At 38.8% G+C, this 14,695-nt stretch overlaps 1 protein-coding gene across 1 annotated transcript; it reads left to right on the top strand.

Annotated features, from left to right (window-relative positions):
- Positions 1-1,075: 1,075 nt before the first annotated feature.
- NSRP1 (nuclear speckle splicing regulatory protein 1) lies at positions 1,076-11,699 on the top strand. The gene is made up of 6 exons (XM_010009093.1): positions 1,076-1,157; positions 6,863-6,919; positions 7,475-7,606; positions 8,159-8,366; positions 8,909-9,017; positions 10,658-11,699. Exons 1-6 carry the CDS (start codon positions 1,083-1,085, stop codon positions 11,697-11,699), a joined length of 1,623 nt encoding a protein of 540 aa, XP_010007395.1. The 5' UTR covers positions 1,076-1,082.
- The last annotated feature ends 2,996 nt before the right edge of the window (positions 11,700-14,695 follow it).

Below are 14,695 nucleotides of genomic sequence, written 5' to 3'. Positions count from 1 at the left end.
GGGAGGCCCGGGGGCCGCTGCAGAGGGCGGAGACAGGCCTGTCTTCGGCCTGGGCGAGCTCGGACGGAGCAGCCGCCTGGGCCGCAGGAGGGGGCCTGGCGTGTGCCGGCCCGTGTGTGTCTCCGCGCAGCCTCCTCTGCTGGACTGGATCCAAAACGGTGTTTATTTAGAAACAAACAAACAACAAAACAAACCCGAAGCCGGTGGGAAGGCACCGGAGGCTGCTGCGGGGCTGCCAAGGGGTAGTTTTCACTCTTAGAATCCCCTCAGGGTTCCCAGACGGCCCGGGGAGGAGCTGCCGCCCCCTGAGCCCCGGCCCGGGGCGGCCCCGCTGCATCGCGGCTCCCGGGGCCCCAGGAGCAGGGGATGGAGATTCCGAGCACACCGAAGCAGCTCGTTCGTCACGGAGATGATGTTTTGCCTTACGGCAGTGTGGGGTTTTCCAGCTCAGTGCTACAGCCTGTGACGAACTGTTTACTCAGTGATGAACTCAGGGAAAGGCAGGGGGAAGAGAAAGTCCTGGTTTAGAGATCATCACCGAAACCACAAGAAGTGTTTCTCAGCACAGAGGCTGGCTGTGTCAGCAACAGAGTTCTGTGTGTTTAGTTCATCTGTGCACAACATAAGCTGACTGTAAATGTTGTCTTCTTTTGCTGTGGCTGTATCTGTGTGTTGGTGGTTTACGCTGCTGTGTAAAAGCAGCAAACTTACTGCCCCTGCAAACGTAGTTACAGTGTCTAGTGTAGACTAAGACTAAATTTCTAGAGAGGAAACAGTAGTAATTTATTAATTCTGCGAGGGAGGGAACATAGAGACCAGTGGGCTAGATAGATCTGTGCCCAAATCCCCAAAATTTGCATGGAAAAGTCAACAGTATCTATGGGAGAAGCTGACCTGTGTGCCCAGGCTGAGTGCACTGCTGGCAGTGCTGTTCAGTACTACACTTAATACTTCATGTTGATGTTGATCATTTGTTTCTAAAATTGTGAGGGATGGATTTTTGATCTGGAGCATGCTGTGTGTTTTGTTCTGAGTGATGTTAGTGGTAACTTTTATTTTTTTTCCCCAGATATGGGCTCATTATGCCCAAAAAACTGCCGCAGAAAAATCTCGTTTCACAGAAACTGTCAGTGTTTGCAGATGAATCTGATGAAGAGGTCAGTTCAGCTTTTTTTCTTTTCTGAAATTTGACACCCATTCTTCAGATTATCAATTTACAACCCTTAATGCCTGCATCAGCTGATGGCAGTGACACTAAGATGTGTTTTCATTTTGAATTGGGGTGTGAAATATGATTCGTGTTTTCTTTAGTGTGAGTTACATGAAAGTGCTGACTTGATTGTTAGTTCTGTCATCTCTTCCAACAGTTCATGACATGTCATCTCTTCCAGCTGTTTGCAAGAGTTAACAGTATCTAGCTTTTAAATAAATTTGCTGGCTAGCATTGATAAATATGTCTGCAAGTGGACCAGCAAACTCAACAATTGTATCTCAGATGTTAACCTTAAAGTGTAGTTATTAAGTGTATTTTATCCTTTAGCTCATTCACCCAGATTTGATGTAGCTGATGTATTATGTTCATGCTCACTATAAGCAAAAGCAAAGCTGTACAACCCAGATGTTCTAAAGAAAAAAAAAGGCAGGTAATAAGAATTATTTGTAGTTCTGGAAGTACTCACAATATTGGTAATACTAGATTGAACAATACACAGCCTTGCTATGATCAGAGTTTATTGGTACTGTGGGACGTATGACTGTATTGCATGGTGTTGATAATTGTTCTTTTCTCTAGTCTCCTTTAATTTTTATGGGTTTTTTAAAGCATTATCTTCAAAATACTGCTTTTCTACCTGTCCCAGTAGAGGGTGCTGGACGCTATAGAAATTACACTTCTAGATGGGGGGGACATCCAAGAACCAGGGTGGTGTATAGGCTGGTTGGATACCTTACAGAAACCCAACTTCTAAACCAGAATTTTTGAAGGATTTAAAGCCAGCTTCATAATTACAGGTGAAGAACAGAAGCTCAAATTTGTGGAGATGAACTCTCCACATGAATGGAACTTCCTGGACATAATGTTACAATTTCCTGTGTTTTATTGATCAGGAAATACCTCTGATCATTTACTAATAATGTAATTATGTGCATATTTCCCACAAAGCCCAGAAGGTAAACTTCAGCCTAGAATTTTAACATTTAAGATGTTGAAATTTAGAAATAGAACCTGTGAACAGAACCTGAGAACGAGCTTGAAGTGATCTGTTGCCATTAAACACTGCATGACAGGACTGGGAACCTTCCTGAGCGTGGGGCTATCTTGCATTTTTTCACTTCTCTGTTTTCTTTTAATATCCAAACATTAAAGCAACATAATGAATGGTAATAATAATGTATGATGCTGTCTACTAACTTTTACATTAATGGAGCAAGTATCCTGTCTTTCAGAAAGGCTGACAGATTCACTACCAGAGTCTCCTATAAAGACTCTTAGAAGTTGTCATGCTCATCAGTATGGTACAAACCCAGCAAAAAGTAATAATCTCACAACTGCCTTTATCAAATAAGATAATTTTTTTTAAAAAGTAAAATTACTTTATTAGTTCAATAATAATTTCAGAGCTTTTCAAGATAAGGAGCAGCATTTGGGAGGGGTTTCATTTCCTGTCTGCTACCTTATCAGTCAGAACTACATCTCAAATGTCTGGAGATTATGTATTTTTAACTGAACTCTAATAAAGTTTGTGCTGGGAAATCTGCACACCTGACTTGCTCTGTGATTATATACTAGATAGCAAACTTTTGCTTCCCTTTTTTTTTTTTTAAATGTTACTGTGCATATTTCATTAAGACTTTGCCTGTACCCTTGCTGAAGGAATTTCAGATAATTTTTTGCTGTGGCTAAGAACATTAATGCATGTTAGTTGCTGATGAAGATGATTAGTTAGTTCATAAAAAGCAGAACATCTGGGGTGGAAATTTTTTTTAAATACAGTCCTGACTGGGAAAAAGTAGACCAGGCAATTACAGTTACATCTAGCTAATATAGTTCTAAATTATTTGCCTCGTTAATGAGGAATTGTTGCTGTCTTTAAGAAGTGGGAGGAAGGTTGTTACCCCTAGGAAAGCCTGTTGTAGTGAGTGGATGTTACAGCAACAAACTGATATGTTGGACTAGATGTTGGGGTTGGACTAGATGATCTTTCGAGGTCCCATCCAACCCCTAGGATTCTATGATTCTATGTTAGAAATAAGTTTGCACTCTGGCTTACTGCTGTTTGTGATGCATCAGTTTTCAGTATGACAGAAGAGAAAGATTGATAAAGCATTGAGTATTGATGATCAGAGTTTATGGAACAGTTTTCATACAAAATAAGACCAAGTAGACTGAAGGATCTCTTAGAAAAGCAGTCACTGAGGAAAAGGGAGTGGGAACTAACTCAAGAGGATGTGTGTAAAATAGATGATGATTCAGAAAACACAAAGTGATTTTGCCATTTCTCATAATATGAACAAAGGGATATATTAGGGTATTACCAAGTAACTGTTTTAATGTAGACAAAAGGAAGCTGTTTTTTTTCTCCACATAGTGTATCATCATCTCATGGAACTCATTGCCACAGGATATTGTGGCATGGTCAAAAGTACAAATGGATTCAGAAATTATTAGTCAAATTAAGTAATGCTCTTGGTGCCAAACAATGGTCCAAGTGCCTCTTTGAGTTTGGGAAGTCCCTAAGCTCCTGGTTTCTGGAAGCTACGAGGGAATTCCGAGGAAAGCTAATTATATACATTACTTGTTTTTCATGTTTCTTTCTCGTAATGTTTTATTAGTAGCCATGACTCCTGTAGTGTATGAATTGAGATGAACCTGTTGCCTGACTCGATTATCTTTTTTTTCCCCCATGGAGGGTTGAGTCTCGTACATTTAGGGACTGTCCAGGTGCAGGCTGTAGTTGGGTAGTGCAGGTGACTATCAGGGCAAGCCCTAACAAGTCACTGCTAGATACATATACATGAGAGTGTAAGTAGCTCACTTTAAGATGTTGTGATGCCAAAGTGTTTGAATCCAAAGCCTAAGCTTCCGTATCTGATGTAAAAAGAATGAAGTACTCCCAGCAGAGTCACATCTCAGGTCTGCAGAGATGTGGTCACATCAGACCACATGTGGGATGAGATCCATAGAGACACATGCAGGTTTCTTAAGTTCCCTGAGCTTGCTGTGCAGTCAGTAGGGATGCAGGTACCTCTGGGGCACAGTTCACTTTATTCTAAAGTAAACACCTGAAGTCAACGAGATGCATTTTTCCCTGAAAGCGTCTGTTTCTCAGTCTTTAACAATGAAGTGCTTTGAACTGGCTATCTCACTGTAGGTGTAAGCTTTGCATTCTGTGACTGGCTGGCTCTGCTGCTTTCACTGGCTGATTGAGTAGAGCTCCAAATTATCCTGCTGTTGCTGTTCGGTCAAATGTTTTTCTGCACATCCAGTTAAAACTGGATGGTTGTAGTGAGAGATTAAAATCAAACTACATATAATCTGCCAGATGTTCCTGAGGCATTTAATTTCCCTTTAAAATGTATTTAACTTTAAACAAAGGTAATTTATTTGATGTGTCTAGTTCAAAGCAACATGTAGAGAATTCATAATGTTAAAGGGCATGGCCCTGTTATGGGTCTTTCATAACAGGTTATATTAGAGCAGAGGTATCTTTTGGTTTTGAAAAAGGAAAGGGGTGATGTCTTATGTTGTCAGGAAGTACCATGCCTGGGGTTTTGGTAGAAACCACAAATGCTTTTCCCTAGGAGGAAGGCCTTTTATTACTCCTTTTTTTTTCTTTTTTTTTTTTTTTTTTTTTTTATTTCCCAGTTGTGTCCCAGCTATCTTCATAGTCTAGTAGGACTCAGAGTCTCATTTCTAGAAGAGTTTCTTAATTTGCATGGGTTCTGGGTAGTTTCACAGGATAGGGTTAAAAGTTTTTCTCCTTCAAGAAAATATTAAACTATAAGCTTTGTGCTTCAGAAGAATAGCTTGACTGCAGGGAAAGAGAAAGTATGAGACAGATTGCTGAGCTTATAGGGCCTTTAATAAATGGATGGTTGATAAGTAAAAACAATACAAAAGAACGGGAAGTTCTCATCTATCAGAGCTCATAGCACAGCAGGAAATTGTCAACCATAAACCATTAGGGAAGGTGTTTGTTTTTTGTGAACTTACTGCCGCTCTAGACAAACAAAATTGCGAGTGAACTCCCCTACAGTCATATGTGCAGTAACCAGGATCATATATTACTTTTGTGTTTATGCAGTCTTTGTAGATCAACACCTTTCTTTCATGTAGACAGACAGGGAAAACATTATAAGCAGTTCTTCAAATATTTTGGTGGAATAAAGCTTGTTCTGTAAATATAACTGCAGAATCTGTTTTGTCTTTTACTGAGCCTTTGCTTCCTGGCATAATGCAGTGGAGATTCCTCACTGTTTGGGTACCTTTCTGTAAAACCAGTGTAAGAGTGTCTGAGAAAGGAATCCTTCAGTGATGACCCCTAGTATGTTAAGCAGAGGAGCCTTTTCTTCCCCAAGAGCCAGGAGGAAGTCTAGGTCTTGTGTGTAATGTTGGTGTGTGTTCCACTGCCAATTTAAAATAGCTTTTAATATTGAGAAGTTTATACCAACTCATTAATAGTATTTTTAAAAGAAAGCAGATGACATAAAAATTAAGTACAGTATTTTAAATATTTTTCAACATTAGCTTTTCAGGCTGGAAAGCCAGAGGTAAATACTAGATTAATAAAACCAGGATCCTTAGAGGTTCTTTTAAACTAAATAATCCACTATCTGGTTTCCCACCTGCTGAATCAAGCAGGCAGGGTGTCTGAGGAGATGACAGAGACAGAGGGCACAAAGTCACATATAATGAAACTCCATTCATTCTACTTATTCCCTGTTTCTGAAATTTACCAGTGAAAAACCCTTAAACTAGTTACTGTCTGTCATGTAGACAATTGTGGAAAAGCACTTGTCTTCTTTTCCTTGTTGACACATCTGCTATAACTGTAATAGCTTAAGAAAGAGGGGTCATGACACATTATTATATTTTAAACATTGAGTTAAATAAAAAGGCTTCATGTTCAGGGGATCTGTTTGAATTTACATGGTGCCAATTCTGTTTGATTTCAGAACATCCTAGTCTCTGCTGCCAAGCTCCATGCTAGTTTCAATTTTTAAATATTAAGAGCTGATTGCACATGTCTCTTTGCCTTTTAAAAATGTGATAGTGTATTAGTCAAAGTTAGAAAACTTGGGAACCTGCCAAAATTCAAGATGACTTTTCCTTCCTCTTTCTGCTTTTTAAGATTAACAGAGATTTAGTTACATAAACAGGGATACAAGTCCTGTCACTTACAGTGAATCTGTTTAATAAACAGTATTATCTATTGGTTGAGAATATGCAGTTTAGTTCAACCCTAACTAAAATACATTATTAAGTAACATGCAAAGCTTTTTTTCAAATACACTATTATTAGAAAACATGTTTTCAGTAGTGAAGATATTTTGTCTTAGGGAAGATTAGTATTGCTATTTTCTAGCAATATTAATTTTGAGCAATAAACATTAACATTTGAAGTACATGCTGCTCAAATCAGCAGTATTCTGATTTAGATTGAGGTACTGCAGTACTTTGCTGATGGAGAAGGCTGATTCATTGGAGGCTTGTAATTTTCTTGCTTACGTAAAAACACTGTTGAAGTGAGAGATTGACTTCTATAATGGGACTATTTCACAGTTGTTTGTTAGAATGGTAGAAAAATAGTATGAGCTGTGTCAATGTAATTAATTTTACTTCTGCAATATTTCCTTCTTACAGCCATCTGTTGGTGAGAGTCTTCAGAAAGAAGCACTGAAAAAACAAGCAATGAAGCAGGTACATGGGAACTCCTCAAATTATGAAATTACTGCATCTATTAATTTTTATTAAATAATTGCAGTAACATAATTGTGCAACTTCAGAGTTAGTAACCCTTACAAAATATTCCATGTAGCATTATGATTTTGTGCATTGGTTTACAGCACAAACCTTTCTTTAAAACCTGACTAGAGATTCTCAGAGCTTTCCTTCTGGCAAAGATTTTGTTTCACTTTTCTGGGCAGGATTTTTTTAATTTTATTTTTATTTTTTTTAAATTCTTCTGCCTATAATCAGAGTAGTTGAAAAACTGCCCAGTGAAAATGAGTGAGGTTTAGCACAGAGCTGGTCATAATTGCAAACACAATAAATTTTCTGATTTAGTCAGTGCAAACAAATACACAAGATGTTAAAGTTAATTTTGTGGCATTGAATGTACTGATGTTTTTAGAATTTCTCAAACAGTTTGTTTCTTTTATTATTCTAAGTTACAATGTAGGAATAAAATCTTTGAAAACAGTAAAAGATCTAATGCTTTGGTTTGTTTGTGTTTTCCCCTTTTTTGCCTTTTAGACTAAATTGGAGATTCAGAAGGCTTTGGAAGAAGATGCTACAGTGTATGAATATGACAGTATTTATGATGAAATGCAGAAGAAGAAGAAAGAAAGTAGTGCCAGAGTGTTATCTGGAAAAGATGACAAAAAGGTCAGTACCTTAAGATGTTTTGCTGTCTGTCTTACCTCTGTATGCTTGGACATTGCTTAGCTTTTAAGCTTTGCTTTCATTGGTAAAACGTGAGCCAGTTTCCACAGCCTTCTTTCAAACCATTGCTGAATCATGACAAGTCATATTTTCATTGTTACTCTATTTCATTTGAAAGTCCTTGTCACATTCTGTGGGTAGAAAAGGAGGTTCCCCTCTCCTTCCCAGCACTTGAGAGGCAAGACTATTACAGAAGACAGAGGTGTGAGAAATCAAGACATTTAATTTCACTCAGCAAAAATCATCCTAGTCAAAGATGGGCTGACTGTTTTGATTGGCTGCAGCAGCCTCTTTTGTTACTGGGAGGCATGCTGGGCTAGTGATCTGAGAGGGAATCTCAGTTCATTTCAGGCAGTGTGAGTAAATGTTAGTCCAGCTTCTGTCAGTTTTCTTCCATTCCCAACTTTCTTCAACATCTTCAGCATTCCCGGTTTGTGTTTTCTCAGCCAATGTCATTATCTCTCAACACTACACCTTCTCCCCTTCCTATTTTAGCCCAAATACATCCATAATATCCTCAAAGCAGCTGAAATTAGAAAGAAGGAGCAAGAGAGAAGAATGGAAAGAAAAATTCAGAAAGAGCGTGAAATGGAAGGAGGAGAGTTTGCTGACAAAGAGGCTTTTGTGACTTCAGCATATAAGAAGAAGCTGCAAGAAAGGGCTGAGGAGGAGGAAAGAGAAAAAAGAGCAGCAGCTCTCGAGGGTGAGATTCACACTGAAATAATTCTCTTTAAAAAGAAGTATGGCCTTGTACATGATTTACAACCTTGTCATCGGGTCTCTCTGTGGGACTTGAGATAATTAAAACCAAAAAGGATCAGATAGCAGACACTGAACCAGATTCCACTTGTCTGGTATTAGGAACAGAGGAAGCTTCCTCTGTATGTCAGTACTGTTTGGGTTGCTATGTTGAATTTTTGGGGAAGGGTCAGTTGTTGAAGGAAGACTGGTAAGCCTGGGGTGCAGTGATGCTTGCACTCCTTACTTCAGGCATTCTGTACAGTGTCCCAGGAATAGGTGTAAACAATGGGATATAAGCTCATAAGATGAACCAAGTTGGAGTGGGTAATCTGTTCCAGCATTTTGCTCAAAGTGTGCTCTGCTTTAAGGTCAAAACAAGTTGTTCTGAGCTTTCTCCACTCTGGGCTTGCAAACCTCCAGGATGGAGATTGCAGTTTTGGTGGTGTTGTGTCTGACCAGTATTTGTGGCACAGTAAATCCAACTTGATCCTTTCTTTCTCTTAGCGTACCTGGATGTGACCAAACAGAAGGATCTCAGTGGATTTTACAGACATCTTTTAAACCAGAGGGTGGGGGAAGAAGAGATGCCTAAATGCAGCTTCCGTGAAGCCAGGTAGGATGTGATTCCAGAAGGCTTTCAGATATAACCCAGCTTCTGGCAGTTTGTGATTCCAAACTCAGTGGGACGCTTAAGAATTAGAGAGCATTGAAACACTGGGAGGGTGAGCTGGTTACTTCATACAGCTGATTAGCTGATTGGGAAAGTGTCTAATGATCATCAGTAGTATAGACTGCAAGACAGAAACAAGCAGGAGAGAGATGCCATTTAAAAAATACTAAGAGAACAGCCATGCTTGTAATACTTCTTGTTATTATTCTAACCTGTACTTACTTTGATTTACATAATATTTGGCAATCTGCATTAACTTACATATTTTGAATCATGAGGGAGATGAAAGACAAAATAATGAGCATAGAGGTAAGTTGTATGAAATAATGTGGTATCAATTTCCTGAGAAGCATGTGAGTTTCTAAATTTGTACTTATTCCACATTTACAGGTTCATAAAAAAGAAATTAATATAGTGTTGATGCTCTGGTAAAAGGAAATTAATCAGATATGTAGGAAATCCAGTGGGAATATTTTGAAATCTTAATATATGCACATTCCAAAGCAAAGAAATGAGATTAAGCTGAATTATTTATGTAGTTGAGGTGGTGAAATTCTGCCCTGTGGATAAATATGGTGAAGGGGATATATTTGTTACATGCAACAAATGATCATTTGAAACAATTCAAGGCTGAACCTCACTTGAGATAGGCCTTAAACCCTGATGTCACTAGTTAATGGTTGTCATCACAAAGCAATGCAACTTCACCAGGACTACTTCTAGATCTGAGATTGGGTTATGAGAAAGTAAATTCTTACCTTAGATGAAGAATGGATCACAGTGAAGTTTCTCAGCTGTCTAAAATAAGGGAATCCTCCATTAAATCTTTAGTATAATGCTATGCCATCTTATTTGAGACAAACAGGGAAAAATAGTTTAAAGAAAAAAAAAGGAAGTAAGAATTCTGGACTAGAAGAAAAGCAGAACAGCTTCCTGAACCCAGGCAGAAATGGGAAATTTGAGATGTGATGTGTGTGAGTAAACATGTCCTAATCAGTCAGAAGAGAATGGCAAAGCATAACCTTTCTGTCTGCTGCCCAAATTGGTCCTCCATGAATCAGTTTTTTCTATTTGAGAACCTATGAGCTGTTAGAAGTTACTACTTTCTATCTAGCCAGAAGGGTGAGATCTTCAGAAATACTGGATTAAAAAAGTCAACTGCTCCTACAAACAGCAGCTGTGTTCCTCCCTCTGCTAGTAGAGCATCCAACCTGCTGCTCTTCTCTGCATCATTATTTCACATGAACAGAGGAACAAACACACAGGAAGAAACATGTAACTTCCCAAAAAGCTTAAACAAGAATGCGCATCTCTGCCTTTTTCCTTAGATGGAGGCAACAGATACTTAACCATAGTCATTATTTTAGACAATTTCATCAGCTGTCATACACCAGTGAACCAGATACAGCAACTTCATTCCTTGGTGCTGGATTCCTGGAACCTGAGCCACAGATAGATTTGCTCTCTTAGACTTTTCAGCAGCATCATTTGCTTAAGTCCCGACCAGAATTCAGTTTGTAGAAAAGTCTGAGATTTCAGGCTGTGTAATGTTGTTTTCTCTTTTTTAACCTAAAAAATTATAGGATAAAGGAAGAAAAATCTGACAGTTCTTATGATGAATCCAACCAAAGGAACAAATGCTCGTATGAAGGACAAAGGCTGAAGCCCTCTATTAAGAAAGAGAATAATCCAGATGCTGATACTGACTTAGAAACTGACAGTAGTGATGATGATAAGAGACACAAAAATAGTAAAGAAAATTTGAAAAAGAAGAAAAGCAGAGAGAGCTCTGAGAGCAGTGAAGAGGAAGGTAAACGTCCCAAGAGCCAGAGGCGTTCCAGGTCACAGAGCTCATCCAGTGTGGAGGAAGAGCTGCACACAAAAGCTCAAACAAGTCGTCTTACAAAGAGAGGAGAGAACAGATCAAGCAGAAGGGGAAATGAGGAACAATCCAGGGAAAAAGATTATGAGAGAAGTAGGACCCATGAAAAGGATCATCCAAGGGAAAAGGAGGAGCGACATAGACATGGGGATCACTCTAATAAAGATTACTACAGAAGGAGGGAAGAGCAAGATGATAAACAAAGGAGGAAGGACAGAAGAGAGAGGGAGGGACATGGCAGAGAGTGGAGGAAGGCAATGGAGAGAGATGAAAAGGGCTCAGAAAAGGAACGAGAGAAAGAAAGAATAAGAAATGGTAAAGATAGGTACAGTGACAAAGAGAAGGAGAGAGGAGAGAAATGCAGAGAAAAGGAAGATCATGTGAAGGAGAGGAGAGAAAAACATGGTAGTGATGAGAAGAAATACAGAGAGGGGAGGGAAAGTAGTCCTGCATCTTCAGAAAAAGATAGGGAGACTAGTCTGGAAAAAGAGAGGAAGGGAAGAGAGAGGGAGGTGAGTGAGAAGGGAAGATCCAGCTCTGCAATTTTGTCTGAGCAGAAACGTAAAGGTGGAGAAGAAGGGGAGAAAGAGGAGAAAGACCAAGCACCAAAACCCTCTGAGAGCATGAGCAAGTTTGCCAAACGGAGCAATGAGGAGACAGTCATGTCAGCCAGGGACCGCTACCTGGCAAGGCAGATGGCCCGGGTCAGTGCCAAGTCTTACATTGAGAAGGAAGAAGATTAATGTCCCTGTGGTGGACAAAAACACTTCACCTCTCAACGGAGAGGAAAAGCCACTGCTGCATGGACTCGTACAGAAGGAAAACATCTCAGGGCAGCCCCTATTCCTTTCAGCAGCTGAAAGTGAACTCTGCTGAAGCAAAGATGTGCTCAGCCCTTAGCAGGAGTCATTGTTGCCCAGTGATGCTCTCAAAACTTGAGAACCACACCCATAAAAGTGGGGAAAAAGCAAGGAAAAAAAAGACTGAAAAATAACCTAGGAGTTGTTTTGTAAGTATATTGGCATAAGAATTTTGTATTTATGTGTGGGCTTTGGTTTGGGGGACCTGATGTACAGAAACAAATAAACTGTGAGATACATAGTAGTGCATGGGTCTTTTTTAATGCTTGTTATTTTATTGCATTTTTTTGTGTGTGAAATAAGGTATGTGAGTCTTTTCATGAATTACAGTCATATCTTGTTCAGTTTGGAGGTGATATTTTAGATTTGTAAGTTTGTCTGTTCAAAGGTTCATGATGTCCAAGCTATAACTTGGTTAGTAGGATATCTGATAATGGTCATAGTTATAAAAATACATTTTCAACACTTCTTAAAATGGTTTATTTCACTTTGTTTTGCAGCAAATTTATCACTTCCATGCTACAATAAGGTGAACTAATACAAAAAAAATACTTGATACGGGTTTCTCTAATATTATAGCAGACTTTACAGTGAGATAAAATGTGAGTAAAATTAAATGTAAAGCTTGTCAATTTACAAAGACTTGAAATGGTATGAGTTTTATGTGTAAGTTAATTGAGTAGCTAGGCACTTACACCAAATGTGGATCAGTTTGGTTTTGCTGTGCTGTGTACACACATGTAATGTGCATTGGTCCTTCTGATAGAATGAAAGAGTATTCAGCTGTGGACAAAGGTTCACACACTGAAGCAAATCCTCTGCTTTTTTGTCAAAGAGGCCTTGAGATGGAGTTTTACCTTTGTTCTTCCCATAAGAGAGAGGCAGAAGAGACATCTACAGATTGATTATGAATATTAAATTTATTACAATACCAGTTTACAGTACAAGGCACATACTGATGACTTACAATCAGCTTGCAACACTTGTAACTAAACAGCCGCATAAATTAATACAGGTGCATCATGTACAAGTCAGAGGGAATACTTAGTTCTGGACAGCTAAAACTCCAGTTTCATTCTCTTTGCTTAAAAGGCAAATGTGGTCCTAATTCACCAGTTTTATAAATTCCTTTTCACTGTTCAGAATAGAGAGTGAGATACACTTGGGATAGATATGTGAGCTGAAGAAGGGATGTGTTTGTTTGCCTCAAAACAATTGCAGTGCAGCCCATTTGGTAACAACATAACTAGTTTTTTGCATAAAACCAATATTTAACTTATTGAGCGACCTGATCAATATTGGTTACTCTAAATGTTTTCAGATGGATATGCAAAAGGAAGAAAAAAAAGAATTATAAAAAATAAATGAAATCAATTTCTCAGTATTTCAACCACTCAGCTAAATAGAGATACTACAAAATGAACTCTCATAAGATGTAGAGAAGTTTAAACCAGTATGCCAGGTAACAAAAAAAAAGGAACTAAACTGCCTTGCAAGTTCAGCTTTTATAGAATAAAAACATAGATATAGTTTATCTCTGCATTATTCAGGAAAATAAAAGCCTTTTTAATCCACTTCTGGAGGGCTTCCTTCCTTGTTTCCTTGAAGACCTCAGACTGGGCTTTCCTGGTGAAAAGAGAGCAAAGATCTAACATCACGAGTGATCTTCTGGATATCTACATTCCTTCTTATATCTTCAAAGAATTTTAAAAACCTTCATGACTCTCAGTACATCTGTACTCAGAGTGCATTATTTTCATTTTTCAACTGAGAAGTTGAAGCTGAGTGTCCTGCTCGACACTGTGACTGTTTCAGGGCTTGTAGTAAGATCAGGGCTTCTTGACTGACTTTTAATACACTAGAAAACTGGCATTTCTCTGGAAATTGCTCAGTGTTCTGTGCTAAAACCACCCAGAGATACAGTGTCTGTAGTATATTAGTGTCTTAAAGAATACAAATTAAAGATGCATCTTTTGCCATTTCAAATACAGTTAAAAAAGAATAACCTCAGTATCATTGCACACAAAATAGCAGTGACTTCTGCAATTGTTAATCTGTAAATGATTCAGTTAGAAAGAACGTTCCCAGTTTCCATTGGTTTGCAGGAGGAGAAAGGGAAACTTTGGCTTTGATACAGAGAATGGTCATATTTAACTCAACTATTTCTGTCCCCACCTTCACCCTGTCCAGTGAGACATTTTTTATGTTTTTCTAGTGGAAGTGAAAGCACATATTCCCTTTTTAAAAACAGTTCAAGAGTCTTTAGTTTGGAGTTCCAAGAGAACAGTCATAGTCCCTTTTAAGTCATTTCCTTATTGGAACTTGGGCTTGAGACCTAAAGCTCAGTGAACTCAAGTCACTAGCTGAAGGGTAAGAGACCTTCCTCCAGGAGGTGTCTGCACACCTAAGAACAGCTTTGGCAGAAGGAGTGGAAAAAGTTTCAAATGGCAAATGTGGCACCACTGCTCCCCTCTGGTAGGGGAAGCTCTTTCTACCAATGGAAACCCTTTGGTAGGTTTAGTGCCTGTGGCTGGGAATGCAGGTATCACCTTAATTTTAACAGGAGGGCACCTAGGTAGACCATGAGATACAAAAGAGACTTATCCTCTATTTTACTTCTGTTATAATCTATATGACAGAGTAAAAATACAATGCAAGTTTTTCCATAAATTGCAACTACTTGGCTTCATCTAAACTTCCATGTGCCTGCAGCAAAACTAATGTCCTCTAACTGACTTGGCAGTTGCAGTCAGTCTGGAGGGCAGTTACATTGGGAGAGCATGTGTATACAGAGAGGTTAGTATGTGCACAGAAGTTAATTTGTTTATCAGTGCCTTGAAATTTAATATAAATAGTTCTGATGAGACCAAATCCTGCTG

This window comes from Chaetura pelagica, unplaced genomic scaffold, assembly GCF_000747805.2.
Source record: "Chaetura pelagica isolate M959 unplaced genomic scaffold, ChaPel_1.0 scaffold72, whole genome shotgun sequence".
Classification (NCBI taxonomy): Eukaryota; Metazoa; Chordata; class Aves; order Apodiformes; family Apodidae; genus Chaetura; species Chaetura pelagica.
This window is presented reverse-complemented; position numbering and strand designations above follow the sequence as displayed.